Source organism: Gambusia affinis, linkage group LG24 (genome assembly GCF_019740435.1).
Source record: "Gambusia affinis linkage group LG24, SWU_Gaff_1.0, whole genome shotgun sequence".
In the NCBI taxonomy this organism is placed as follows: domain Eukaryota; kingdom Metazoa; phylum Chordata; class Actinopteri; order Cyprinodontiformes; family Poeciliidae; genus Gambusia; species Gambusia affinis.
This window is the reverse complement of record NC_057891.1, coordinates 1,213,417-1,225,962: the sequence shown is the minus strand read 5'-3', so window position 1 is coordinate 1,225,962 and position 12,546 is coordinate 1,213,417. Positions and strand designations below refer to the sequence as shown.

Below are 12,546 nucleotides of genomic sequence, written 5' to 3'. Positions count from 1 at the left end.
GGATCTTTGAACTAATTTTAGTCTTTTTAAGATTTTCTCCTTCATGTTGTGTTAAAATAAAGAACTGAGCTCATTCTGCCTTCATGACAGACTGTATACCTAAAGCAGACCATCCTGAAGCTCGCTAACCAGTAACAGCTACGGGAGGAATCCTGATTTACTGCAGCTGGTACCCATTGTCTTGAGGCGGACCGACAGTTTGGACACCTTGGGCTCAGCTGTGGTTCCTGCATGTGGAAGATCTTCCTGCATAAACCAGGTGAGTCTGCTGCTTCCTTTAGATAACGAGATACTAAATCAACAGGAAGAACATTTAAAATGTTTAAACCTGCAGTCAGAAGGTTCTGATCAGTGGTTCAGCAGTTGGGTGTTTCATGTCTGTTGGGTTTTCGGTCAACTATATGCTTGGATGACTTCCTGGATGGAACAGTTGGGAGATTTTCTCCTGGTTCCTGTTGCTGATCAGAACCTCCTGGTCTTGGATGCTTGGATGGATAATAAATGTTCTGAACGCTTCCTGAAGTCCAGCCAGAGGAAAACAGTCAATGAGCGCTTCCTGTCTGAGGGAGTGACTCACTCATTCCCATAGAAACTGGGCCAAACCGTTTTCTAGTAAACCGACCCAGATCAGAACCATTCATGCGTACTGGATTCTCTCTCTCTCTCTCCGTGTTTTGTGGAGCCTCGCACGTCCTCGCTCATCTCATTCGGTCGCCCACACCCTTTCATCCAGCAGAGAACGAGGGATGAGTCATCTGTTGTTCACTTTAGAGTTTTATCCTCCGGTTCTGCTGTAGAGGGAAAAGTCCAGCTCACATCAGGGTCAGCAGAGACTTAGCATCAACTGTTTGGTCCAAATGTTCCTTCAGCCATCTAAATTATTCACATGAATTTGATTATAAATATGGTTGAACTGGTTCTGTTGGTTTGCACTTGTAAAGTTACATCATCAAAAATGAACATCAATAATTTGGGTTATTTGACCAGTCAATAGTAAAATATGGGGCTTCATATTTTTACCATGTTATTCATTCATCACAGCTCCAAACTAAATTTGTTCATAAAATTTATCAAAATGCTTAGCTATAAGCTAAATATTTATTCTCCAAGTTAAATATTGAAGATAAGTATTTAGCTAGCTCAGAGTTAATCTCGCTAACACTGAGTTAGCTCTAATACTTAGGAAAATATTAGCTAGGCTAGCTAATACTTATCTCCACTAAATATTTAGATCTAAACCTAATATTTTATTAGCAAGCTAAATATTTAGTTTGGTGATAAGTATTTTTAACATAACAGCAAAATATTTAGCTCTGAACTAGCTAATTATTTAGCTAGCTCTGAGCTAAGTATTTACCTAACTAAGTAGTGCTCACAAATTTGGTTTGAAACTGAGATATTGCTAAACAAATAAATAGCAAACTTTGAAAAGGGAACCCTGTGAGGTACTACCACTGTCTGAGTAAATTACCCTCACGTTGGAGCGTCTCCATGTTTGGTTGACCTGGTGACCCAATGAACTTTGGAGACAGGAACCAGGAGTTCTGATCAGAGAAATGTCACTTTGTGGGGCTTCATATAAAACACTCTCTGGTTCTGGTAGCGGGTCAGATGGTGACGATCACCACAAACACATCGGCTGCATGTTTCTACCAACCTCACTGCCATCTGCTTCCTCTACAACTTGTGACTGATTTCTATCGCGCCTGATGACAAACCGCCAACACCTCTCCTTCCTGCTGCGGTGGCGTGTCACAGGAAACCAACCACACGCCTCTCAAACAGAAACCAGCTCTGGAGCTTTGGGTTTCAGCTGGTTCTGATTCACCAAACTGTGAGGAAACTTTGACGAGACGGACTGGGCTCCTAGAAGTGGCGATAAACGCTGTAATAAACACTCATCCATGCAGAGCTCTGATGGTGTGGCTGCCTGAAGCTATGCTGAAGACGCCGGATTGAATTGCTAATGCGCCGCAGGGAGTGTGTGTGTGTGTTGGCGTGTGTGTGCTGCTGGCTGGCAGCGCTGCGAGGCTGTTTAGCGAGCGAGACGAGCAGCGCTGCCGATGAATATTTAACCAGAGAGAGGCAGAGCAGCCATCATTTATTGATGCTGCTGAAGGGGAAGATGAATGGGCTGTCTGTGTACACAGCCTGGAAACCGCCGGCATCCAGGCGAGACTCGACCCGAGTCTGGATGTGCGGCAGGAAGCAGAGATTCTCTCTGTCATGGCAGGATTGTGGGGGAATAAAAGTGTTTGTCATTAGATCTTTTAAAAACTTCAGATTCATCGGCTCCTTCAGAGGTCATGGCGGCGCTTCCTGCTCCATGTTTAGATCCGTTCAGGGTCATGGTGGCTCTAGAGGTCGGTTCACTTTCTGCTAATGACAAATCCTCCAGCTGTGAACAAATTATGAGAAAGTCCATGGTTGGTTCTGAGCAAAAATCACCTAAAACAGATGCTTAAAGGAAGAAACACTTCCTGGTGGAGTCTGAGGTTCTGGTCCTGTTGAGTTCGCTTCAATCTAACTCCAGTCCGTTTGGCTAGAAAGTCCGGTTCGTTTGTGGAGCCATGATTGCTAATCGAACTCTTTTGAATGCATTGTGAACACCAACCGAACTGGAGATTTTTCCAAAAGCAGTAAGTGACCTACAGCACTGGGAATTCTGGGTAAATACAAACAGAACAAACATGCTAGCCTATCGCTAGCAGCAGAAATGGCTCATGGTCTTTAGCTAGATGAAGAGAAATCCTCCATCTGCTAAAATCTGATGCCTCCATTTTGGTTTCCATTTCTTTAAGAAGGAAGTTGGGCTCAGCATCTTCAGAAGTTTTTGCGTTGTTTCCTCCAGTGGCTCTTGGTGCAGCGCCCCCACAGGCCAGGAGGTTTGTTTGAATCTCCAAACTCATCAAGCACTTCTGGGGAAGAAGACATCAGGAGGCACAATCACCCACTTCAGGTTTGTCTGTTATATTTATTTTATTTGAAGAACTTAAAATAAAAATCTGGATTTAACTGGCTAATCTGGAGATTATTTTATATCCAGTCAGATTGTACCAAAAATCAATTTAAAGGTATTTATAAATGCTGCGGTAAGTCAGTCGTGTCTTAGAGGAAAACGTCTCCGTTTAGTTCTGAAAGACGAGTCCAAGTACGGCGGTCGACCTCAGAAAAACGCGCTAACAAAAGAGAGGAGAAGAAAAAGGCTGATGCTGAGTGTGTGTCTGTGTGTGTGTTTGAGAGAGACGGTTTCAAGGCTCCCCTTCCCTTTCGCTCGTTCGCCCTCGCTGCCTCTCTTTGACACACACACAGGAACACACACACTCGTTTTCACGCTTCACCACCAGCACTTTCTCTCTGTGCGGATGCACGCTCGCTCGCCCAGCGCTGCACTCAGAAGGAGGAAGACGAGGAAATCAATTAGTGTTCCTCGTCTTCTCACCTCCTCCTCTTCCTCACCGTCTCCCCTGAAGATGATGAAGCGACTCGCTCCGTTAAACCTACGCTAAATCGTCTTAAAACACGCAGAAAATGATCAATATTCAATACTTTTCTGATGTAACTTTAACCTAATGAATGATAAACTGCTGTTTTAATTAATCTCTCCTAAATGTAACTTTCAGAAATTAATTATTTCTTGAAATTAAGAGATTTTTGTGTAAAATGTATGTTAAATGGTGCAGCAGTGCCCTCTAGTGGAGCGCAGAGGAATGTAAATATTCAGCCTATTCGTTGGGGTTGGTGTCTTGGTGTGTATGAGAAATTACACAAAAACAAACCAGAGAGCAAAACGTTCGCAAACTTCTCTCCGAAATAACATTTTGGGCTCCACCTGCTGGACAAGACTCGGTATTACATTTAAAAAAAGGCCAGGCTTTAAGATACAGTGAATGATCAACATCCATCAAGTATAACTCTTCTTCTTTTAACAAAGCAGTGGCTCAATGATGCCACAGCGCCCCCTATCCGAGCAGCATCCAGAGGATTCTGTGTTTTCTGGAAGAAACGAGCCTGTGCAGCGAAACACACACACACACACACACACACAGGAAATCAGGACGGCGCTCTGCATGTGTGAGAGGAAATTAGACCACCTCATTATTCAAATTAGCTCAGAGGAAAAGCGAGTCGCTCGCCTCGTTTACGCCTCAACAGATGGAGAGATCCGTCACTCTTCCTCTTCGTCTCCTCGTTCTGTCATCCCCACCTCCTGCTCCTCTCCATTTATCCATCAGGATTTCCCATCATGCATCACTTCCCTCACAATCAGCACTTGTTGCAAACCTTAACCTCCATCCTGATGGTGGAGTGTCGATGGTAACGTGAATCTGGTGATGCCTTTGACCCCTGACCTTTCGTTCCATAAACTCAGCAGTGAATTCTGCTCCAGCGCTCTGATTGGACGTTTCTCCTGGCTAATTCTTTCATTTCCCACTATCAGAATGGATGCTAGGGCGTGCTGTGGTTGCGTAGGGGATAGCGCAACCCACATTTGGAGGCCTTGAGTCCTCGATGCGGCCGTCGCGGATTCGATTCCCGGACCTTGCTGACATTTGCTTCCCCCTTTCCTGTCAGCCTATTGTCATATAAGGGACACTAGAGCCACAAAAGACCCCCTGGTGAGGAGAAAAAAAAAAAAAAAGAATGGATGCTAGCAGGTTTTGTGAGCTAGCTGAGCGGCTAGCCGGTTTCTTCTCCAGCAGTGCGGCAATGCTGTTCTGTTGGGTCGGGCCAGAGAGCGCCCTCACGTGGACGATCAGTGTAGCGCAGTGGTAAAATCCAGCGGCTCCTCTGGGCTGTAGCGCCTCTAGTGGCGTCTGAAGGAACTGCTGCAGCTTTTTACATGAACTCAGTGATTAAAAGAAAAACCTTCACCGCAGCGAACCACCCAGCTGTCACTCAAACCACAGTAACCACAGCAACCATACAGGAGGCAAATCTGAAAGGTGATAATCAGAGGGAGGGTGATTGTCATGGAAACGAGGCCTGACCTTTAACCTGACTCATTCCTTCACACACCAATCAGAGCAGGAGTGTGTGTGTGTCTGTTCCTGCTCTAACCTTGTCACACACCAAGCAGCCTAGTGACACACACACACACCCTGCAGCAGTGATGTGTGTTACCACAGCGCCCCCTGCTGGCTGCTGCTGTAATTCCTCCAGTTTCACATCAGGATCAAAACAATTAATTAAACTAAAACATTTTAAACATTATTTAAGTTCAAATTTAAATTAGAATTAATAAATAATTGTTTATTAATATTTAAATACATTTAAAATGTATTTTAAAAAGACTAGAAATCTTGATTAATGTGATTTTTGTTGTCCAACTTCCAGAACCAGAACATCAGCTGAACTGAAGGTCCAGTAGAGATGAACCGACTCAGCAGAACCAGGTTTGGATCTTAGAGTCAAAAGCAAAGTGCTGCTGGTTCTGATCACTTATTAAAATTAGATTTGAGTAAATTTATTGATTTAACTCTTGAAATCTGGATCAAATTTCTCAGTAATCACAGGATTATAATTGTTGATGGATCTTAATCTGACTGGATTAACTCCTGAATTACTGTTCTATGTACTGGACAATATGGCTGACAAACGTCATAACATAAACATCAGTCGATATTGATTATCACTGATTAGTTTTTTGGTTATTAGTCAGGTTTACTGAATGTTTTCTGTGAGCTGCATAGGCTCCGCCCACTTTCTGCAGACAGTTCTGATTTCATAGTAAAGCTCACTGACCGGCTTCGGTTTGAAAATAAAACCACCGAGACGTTCATCAGAACATTTTATTACCAAGCTGAACATCAAATAAAAACCATCCAGAGCCGAGAAGCAAACATCAGACCTCTGGTTAAACAAACGCTAAGTTAAATCATTTCTGTTGGTTCTACAGGTTCTGATCGGCTGATCCAAACATTAGAGGATGAATCAGTCTGACAACGTCTTGAGTTCCTGTTCAAAACAAACAACTCCATCAGAACGGTCCAGATGGAGGTTCTGGAGGATTATTTAGAGACGTTTGTGCGTTTCAGTCACTTCGTTGCATAGTTTGAGTCCGTAGCAAGAAATGTTGGACACGAGGACAAACCCTGGAAAAGTGCAGCAAACAGAGAGGAAACAGCAGCTTCCTCTGGGATGACCTTTAACCCCAACTATCACACAGGTAGGGTTAGCTTTAGCTCATTAGCTACAAAAACTGTTAGCAGACTAACCGGTTTGATCCGGTTGGTGCAGCTGGAAGCTGATGGTGCATTTAAGGACACTTGTTCAGACATGAAGGCAAATTTAGCAGGAAGTGCAGCAGAGCCTAATTTTTTCACATTTAATCTTAAATAGAAACACCAGAGGTCAAAGGTCGTCAATTTTTAATGTCTGGGTGTTTTTGTAGCTAATGAGCAAGGTGGAGCGCCCGGGCTGGGTCAGTTCCTGCAGCCGATCTCCTCCTTGTAGCGGTTGGTTAGCGTGTTAGCCTTTAGCGTGAGCTTGGACAGAACCGCCTGCAGTCCATTCAGATGGAAGTGGAACTGTTTCTCCAGGTCGTCGTCCCCGACCTCGCCGCGCTCCCCCTCGGCCTTGGGCCGCTCGTCGCCCAGGACGCCCCACTCCATGTCGTTCCGGATGGACTTGAGCAGGACGTAGGAGCTGTACATGTCTCCGTCCGGCTGGAAGTAGCCGTTGGTGGACGGGGCGGACTCTGGGACAGACTCTGGGACCTTCAGGTCCTCGCCGTCCTCCAGGGGGACGTCCCGCAGCAGACTGGGCACCATCACCGTCTGGTCCATGTTGTTGACGGCGCCGATGAAGCGGCTCATGGCGGTGAAGAGCGAGTTCTTCTGGTTGTAGGAGTCCGATATCTGCATCATGGTGATGTCCGCTCTGACCGCCCAGAGCCGTCCAGGACCAAACTTAGCCCGCTAATGCTCTTTGGGGGATTAGGATGGAGCTGGAGCCTGATCCCGGGTCAGGAGGGAGGGACTCGGCGCGTGAGCCAGACTCTGGGCCGGGTCGGTCCTGCAGGACTCCAGACGTCCACCAGCCACCTGGAAACAAGCAGGAAGACATGATCCAGCCATGTAGATTAATATTCTGGAATAATAATCCAGAACCCAACATTCATCAAGAGGTTCAGATTAAAGACAACATGGCAGAAAAAAGCTGCTACTTTTAATAAAAACATAAACTCTCTTCAAACTATAAAACATAACTTTGGCCTTTATTTAACTCTAAACATGAAAAGAATCATTAGAATCGGTTCGGTTCAGCAGCCATTGGTTCTGAGGAACCTAACTGCTGATGAAATACAGGAACTGTCCGATGATGGAACCAGCATCACCCTGTGGGTTTTCAATGCAAACATCCCAGAAAATCAGCAGAACAAATTCACCAGAACCCCAGGATGTTCGGTTATCCTGATCCAATTGAACCTCATTACGGAAGGCTAACGGAACATCTCTCTGCGGGATTCGGGTCAGAACAGCCGGTACTGCGCTCCAGACCAGCGGTAATTCCGGGTCCCGCTATCTGACTAGCTAGCGCCGCATTAACCGGAAACCCCCTGCAGGTGGTCGGCCCGGAAGGCTTACCGTTTTCCGGCCGTGGTTCCTGGATGCCGTCCGGGTGTGGAGCACCGGGTTCCGGTCGTCTGTCGGTCCGGTAAGCGATGAGCTCAGGGAGGGTCGGCGGGTTCGTCCGAACAAGGGTGTAGCGGAGCGGCGGCGGGGCGGGGCTTAGAGCCTCAGGAAGCAGCCACAGCCAATCACAGCGAGGTACGCCAAAGACGGCCAATCATACACGGCATGACGTCAGGTGGAACGTTGGAAAATGTTAGATTGTTAAACTGATTAATTATGAAGTAAACAATTAGTGTTTGACTAGAAGAAACAGTTTAATTTACTTTTATATAAAGTATTTTAGTAACATTGAATTATTATAAATTCTTAGGGTCAGCAATTAGTAATTAATTGTATTAAGCACAATTATTTATTTTTAAGAAAATTCATAATTAAGTGTTATTACTAGAAATAAACACTTTACTCGCTTTTTATAAGCGATTATTTAACTATATTAAATAAGTTATGCTTTATTATTCAGTCTTTATATTAGCATTTATTGGTATTGGTGTATTTTATATAAAATACAGAACAATTATTTCCTTTTATCATAATATATATTTATATAATAATTGATTAGAAGAATGGCGTCGTTAGCCTCAGTAATTAACAGCAGTTGTAAGAGGCTTTTACTTTGAAGGAAGTGTAGTTTAGGCTCAGGTAAGAGTCTGAAGGTGGGAAACTGTCATAAACGGGAGTATTTATTGACTTTATCATTTTTATAATGCAGTGAGGAGAATCTATTGGTGTAAATGTCGGTAGAAATCTCAGTTTTACATCTGATTATTTGCTTTAGATAAAATATTTAATGTTAATCAGATCAACACAGCTTCAGTCCCACAGAGAGATTTTATTTTCTAAACATAAGGAGTAAAATGTGAGTTTCATCTTAAACCTGCTCTAGGTTCAAACAGACCGCAGCTGGTCTGCAGCTTCCAGCTCTTTATTATCATGTAATAACACCGCAGCGCCCTCTGCTGGGCGTATGGAAACACTGCAACCAGCTAAAACAGCAAAAACCCTCATAAAACAGAATAAATACAAGAAACAATGAGACGGTGTGTTTGTGTCTGCGGGTTTCCATGGTGACGTCCTCCTGATGCGTTGTCTTGGAGACAGCAGATGGTCAGACAGGATTCCAGGACACACCTGTCCTCTGTTCTCCTGTCAGACCATCTCATACTGGTTGGTGCTGATGAAGTGGGCCAAGCAGCAGGCCAGAGACGTCCCAACCACCTGAGACAGAACCAGGTCACACTGGGTCCAAACATCAGTTACCTGTGAAGGTCAGGGGTCAGTACCTGAGAGAAGGCGATGCCAAAGGTCACGCCAGCTATGATGGCCATGTTGTTCTCTATGAAGGACACCACCAGCTCATAGCAGCCCTGCAGAGACACAGAGACGGGTCATCAAGCAGTCTGTCCATCCATCCATCCATCCATCCATCCATCTATCTATAAACCTCTTAATATCTCTTAATAGGTAAATTAGGACGTGGAGTTTTAGTTTTTACTTCTAAAGTTTTCCTGCTACATGATGTTTCCTGTAATTGTTTCTGCATACTTTTGGTTGAGGCATGAAAAAAGATAAAAGTTTCATTAATGTGTAAAGAAGGCAGTAAAAGGTAACTGAGATCAGCCTTTTTGACCAACTGAATGACTGAATTGTTGCAGATGTCAGCTTCCTGGAGGTTTCAGTCAGCTTCAGTCAGAACTCTCCCAACCTGTCTGTAGACTTTGTGTGCAGCCAGAGTCACATTCTTCAGTTCAGCTTTGCTGCACTCCACATAGGTAACACAGCAGCTGGCAGGGATACCGCTGGCAGGAAAATACACACTGCTGAACCAGCTGGTGAAGTTCTGGACTCCACAGCAGTGTAACTGAAGAAACATCCAAAAAGACAAAAGACATAACGTTTAAAGGCCAATTTTGTTTTTGGCTTTCTTATGAGTAAGCTACTGCATCGTCTGCGTATGGTGTGATCTGCAGGTTGCCATGGTGAATGTAGAGAGGCCGTTAATTGATAAATATGGATGTTGTTCTTTCAAAGACAGGTAGAGAATAAAAAGATTAAAAACTAGAAACCAGGAAGGTCTGAGTAGAAGCCCTGAGGAACGCTACGACCAGCTAAAGGTTAAACTCTGCTGTACTCACTGTGCGCTGGACGCTGTCCACTGCCATGCTCCTCTCATCGTATCCGTTGTACCACATGACGGCCTCAGAGAACGACGTGAGGAAGGTTCCTTTAATCTGGCGACACACAGCCGATCAGATGATTTACAATCAAACGTCTGAAATGAACCAGAATGTTTCAGACCTCTTGACGAAAGATGAATCCAGAGATTCCAGCGACGAGTTCAATCACGAAAACCAGAGACAGAAACACTGCATACTGGAAGAGGTCAGAGGTCAAGTTGAGACATTCTGTTTCCTGTAATCATGTTAATCTGTTAATCTGTGTCCCCTCAGGGTGTAATATGAAGAGACCTCCCACCAGTTTGAGCATCCAGGGCCGACCCCTGCAGGTGGCGAAGCAGCCGAACAGTCCGAACAGGACGATGGCGGCGCCGGTACCGGCCAGCACGTACGGAGCGTTGGAGGGTCCGCCCGAGATCAGCAGCATGTACGGCCCCAACATGAACTTCCACCACAACCCCACCGAGAGCAGGACCACACCTGTCATCTGAGGGGGCGGAGCCAGCGGTCAGACTGACGGCCAATCAGCTGCTTGTTTTAAATAAATCATGATTCCTGATCTCGGGTCCTGGTTCTGTTTCCAGATTATAGAACCTGCCTGATTGTCTGTTTTTCTGCCGGAACAGAACTGGACCAGATGGGCCGAGTCACAGGAAGGAGGCGGGTCGTGATTCAGCAGCACATGACTGAGAGCGAACGGCGGCAGCCAAGTGACAAAGTGACAAACAGACGAGAACCAGAGCAGCAGCGATGCTAACGGCTCAGGTTCACTGAAGCAAGGTGAATTTAACGAGATAATTCAAGTCATTAATAATTCATTTCTGTTCCTCTGCTGGAACAGAAACAAAGCTCCAAAAAACAGAAAAATAACAATAATTCATATCCAGTTAATGTGGTGAAATGTAGATGAATCTGATCCCTCTGTGGTTCAGCAGAGCATGAAGACAAACAGGAGGACAAGGTTCTGTTCAGCAGCACAAACAGTCTGGCAGGCGGACCGGGTCCAAAAGAATCAAATCATTACATTCATAAAATAATGGATCTGGTTATTTATGCCACAAGTTATTGGTTTTGTTGCCTAATTTAATTTATTAATTTGATCTCAAGACATAAAGTCAGATTATTCTGTCTTTTTACTTTCAATTAACAAAATATAATTAACAAATGTTAAATAATTAATTTATCTGATTGTACCGTGGAGGTTCAGCTCCTACCTGCCTCTAGAAACCAGGATCTACCTGCAGAAGAAGAAACCTAAACTCTGCTCCTCTTCCTCAGCCTGCCAGAGGAGGAAGAGGAAGGTCCTCACCCAGAAGATGAAGGAGTAAAGCAGCAGCAGCGTCTTCAGGATGAAGATCACCGGTTTGGTCTCCATCCTGCTGGGAGCCATCATCAGTCTGACTTCAACTGGACCCGCTGCTCCTCTTCCTCTGTCTTTGTATGGGCTGATGAAGGCTCTCTGAGGCGTCAAACGGCGCCCTCTGCTGGAGGCAAATATAACTGCAACATCCTCAAATGTTCCAGGGATTTTTCAGAATCAGTTCAGTTAAAGTTTGTTTTTAGAGTTTTTACGGAGCAGTTCTGGACCAGTTTGGGTTCTGGGTCAACGCAGATGAACGTGTGAGCGTCCAGAATGTGTCGGGGTGGTGGGTAGTTGGGGGTGAGACCCCCCCTCACCTCCGTGTGAATTGTGTGGTCATGGTGTGAAGTATGATGGTCACATGATGCTTCCTCTACAGACCAGCCCTCAGTGGGACAGAAACCAGAGAGAAACCGGATCATCGCTACGGTCCGCGTGACGTTCTGCTGGAGCGCCACATTAAAGGCTCAGTGGCACCGAAGTCCGGTTCTGACTCTGCTTGGTGTTTGCCCCAGGTGGTGTTTGGGCCGCAGACACAGTCAGAGTAACACAGAGGTTCTTGTTCTTTTACGTCCAGATTCGGTCCAGGACGACCCGATAACCACGGCTTTAACCAACCACTGCTGCTCCAGCTTCAGGTCATAAACGGGTTCTACAGAACTGGGCCTCAGAACAACAACCCCAAAGGAAATGGACCTGGTCCTGGACACCAACCAGGTCTGAAAGAACATTGGTCCAACATCACTGCCTGAGAAATGATAGTCGTTCATCCAGTTTGAGTTTTACAAAGATCCGATCAGATCAAAGTTAGAAACGCTGCTGAGCAGAACCATGGAGGTTCTGTTGGGTCGGAGGAGGTTCTGTTCTTAAGGTCTCATCAATGTCCATATGATCCACCTCTGAATATGAACACTCACAGGAAGCCCAGATGGTATCTGGATCTACTGAAACCAGAACTTTATACAAACATCCTCTCTTTGTTTATTGGTGAAGTTAAATCAGACCAAACCTCACTTCCTCCAGGTCAGTTAGTGTTGCATCAGTTATTTCTATTTGCTAAAAGCAGAAATTGGAGCTAAAACATTTTTTCAAACTCAAAAGCTCACATCCAGTCCTGGCTGATGTCTTTAGATGTTCCTTAAATGTTTCTACATAACAGTTTTTCCTCATGATGTCATGTTATGAAGGTCCTCCTGCAGTGAAGCAGCCCACAGCATGATGCTGCCACCTCCATACTTCACAGTGTGAATGGTAAGCTTCCCTGCTTTCCTCCAAATGTAACAATGATCATTATAACCAAACATTTCCCCTTCAGTCTCATCAGACCTTTTTATCTGTGGACAACTAAACCAACTGATCTGAACTAAATCACCTG

At 45.0% G+C, this 12,546-nt stretch overlaps 2 protein-coding genes and 1 long non-coding RNA gene across 3 annotated transcripts; 1 reads left to right on the top strand and 2 right to left on the bottom strand.

Moving 5' to 3' along the window:
* Positions 1 to 5,778: 5,778 nt before the first annotated feature.
* On the bottom strand, positions 5,779 to 7,761 carry LOC122826986 (mid1-interacting protein 1-B-like). The gene is made up of 2 exons (XM_044109430.1): positions 7,590 to 7,761; positions 5,779 to 7,046 (listed from the first exon to the last, which is right to left on the bottom strand). The coding sequence occupies exon 2, from the start codon at positions 6,867 to 6,869 to the stop codon at positions 6,426 to 6,428; it is 444 nt and encodes a 147-aa protein (XP_043965365.1). The 5' UTR covers positions 6,870 to 7,046; positions 7,590 to 7,761; the 3' UTR covers positions 5,779 to 6,425.
* A 463-nt stretch (positions 7,762 to 8,224) lies between these two features.
* LOC122826984 (tetraspanin-7-like) lies at positions 8,225 to 11,406 on the bottom strand. Its single transcript, XM_044109428.1, has 7 exons — positions 11,121 to 11,406; positions 10,110 to 10,298; positions 9,933 to 10,007; positions 9,770 to 9,865; positions 9,340 to 9,495; positions 8,918 to 9,001; positions 8,225 to 8,852 (listed from the first exon to the last, which is right to left on the bottom strand). The coding sequence occupies exons 1-7, from the start codon at positions 11,202 to 11,204 to the stop codon at positions 8,784 to 8,786; spliced, it is 753 nt and encodes a 250-aa protein (XP_043965363.1). The 5' UTR covers positions 11,205 to 11,406; the 3' UTR covers positions 8,225 to 8,783.
* LOC122826985 lies at positions 10,280 to 11,211 on the top strand. Its single transcript, XR_006369909.1, has 3 exons — positions 10,280 to 10,318; positions 10,403 to 10,591; positions 11,090 to 11,211. It is a non-coding gene; the product is annotated as an uncharacterized LOC122826985 (long non-coding RNA).
* Positions 11,407 to 12,546: the final 1,140 nt, after the last annotated feature.

What these genes read in the sequence shown, in the direction of transcription:
- LOC122826986 (XM_044109430.1), bottom strand. Translation starts at nt 6,869, where the DNA reads ATGATGCAGATATCGGACTCCTACAACCAGAAGAACTCGCTCTTCACC.
- LOC122826984 (XM_044109428.1), bottom strand. Translation starts at nt 11,204, where the DNA reads ATGATGGCTCCCAGCAGGATGGAGACCAAACCGGTGATCTTCATCCTG. An exon ending in TTTACTCCTTCATCTTCTGG is followed by an intron (nt 10,299 to 11,120) that starts GTGAGGACCTTC and finishes CCGCCCCCTCAG; the next exon opens with ATGACAGGTGTGGTCCTGCT. An exon ending in TGGACAGCGTCCAGCGCACA is followed by an intron (nt 9,496 to 9,769) that starts GTGAGTACAGCA and finishes ATGTTTCTTCAG; the next exon opens with TTACACTGCTGTGGAGTCCA.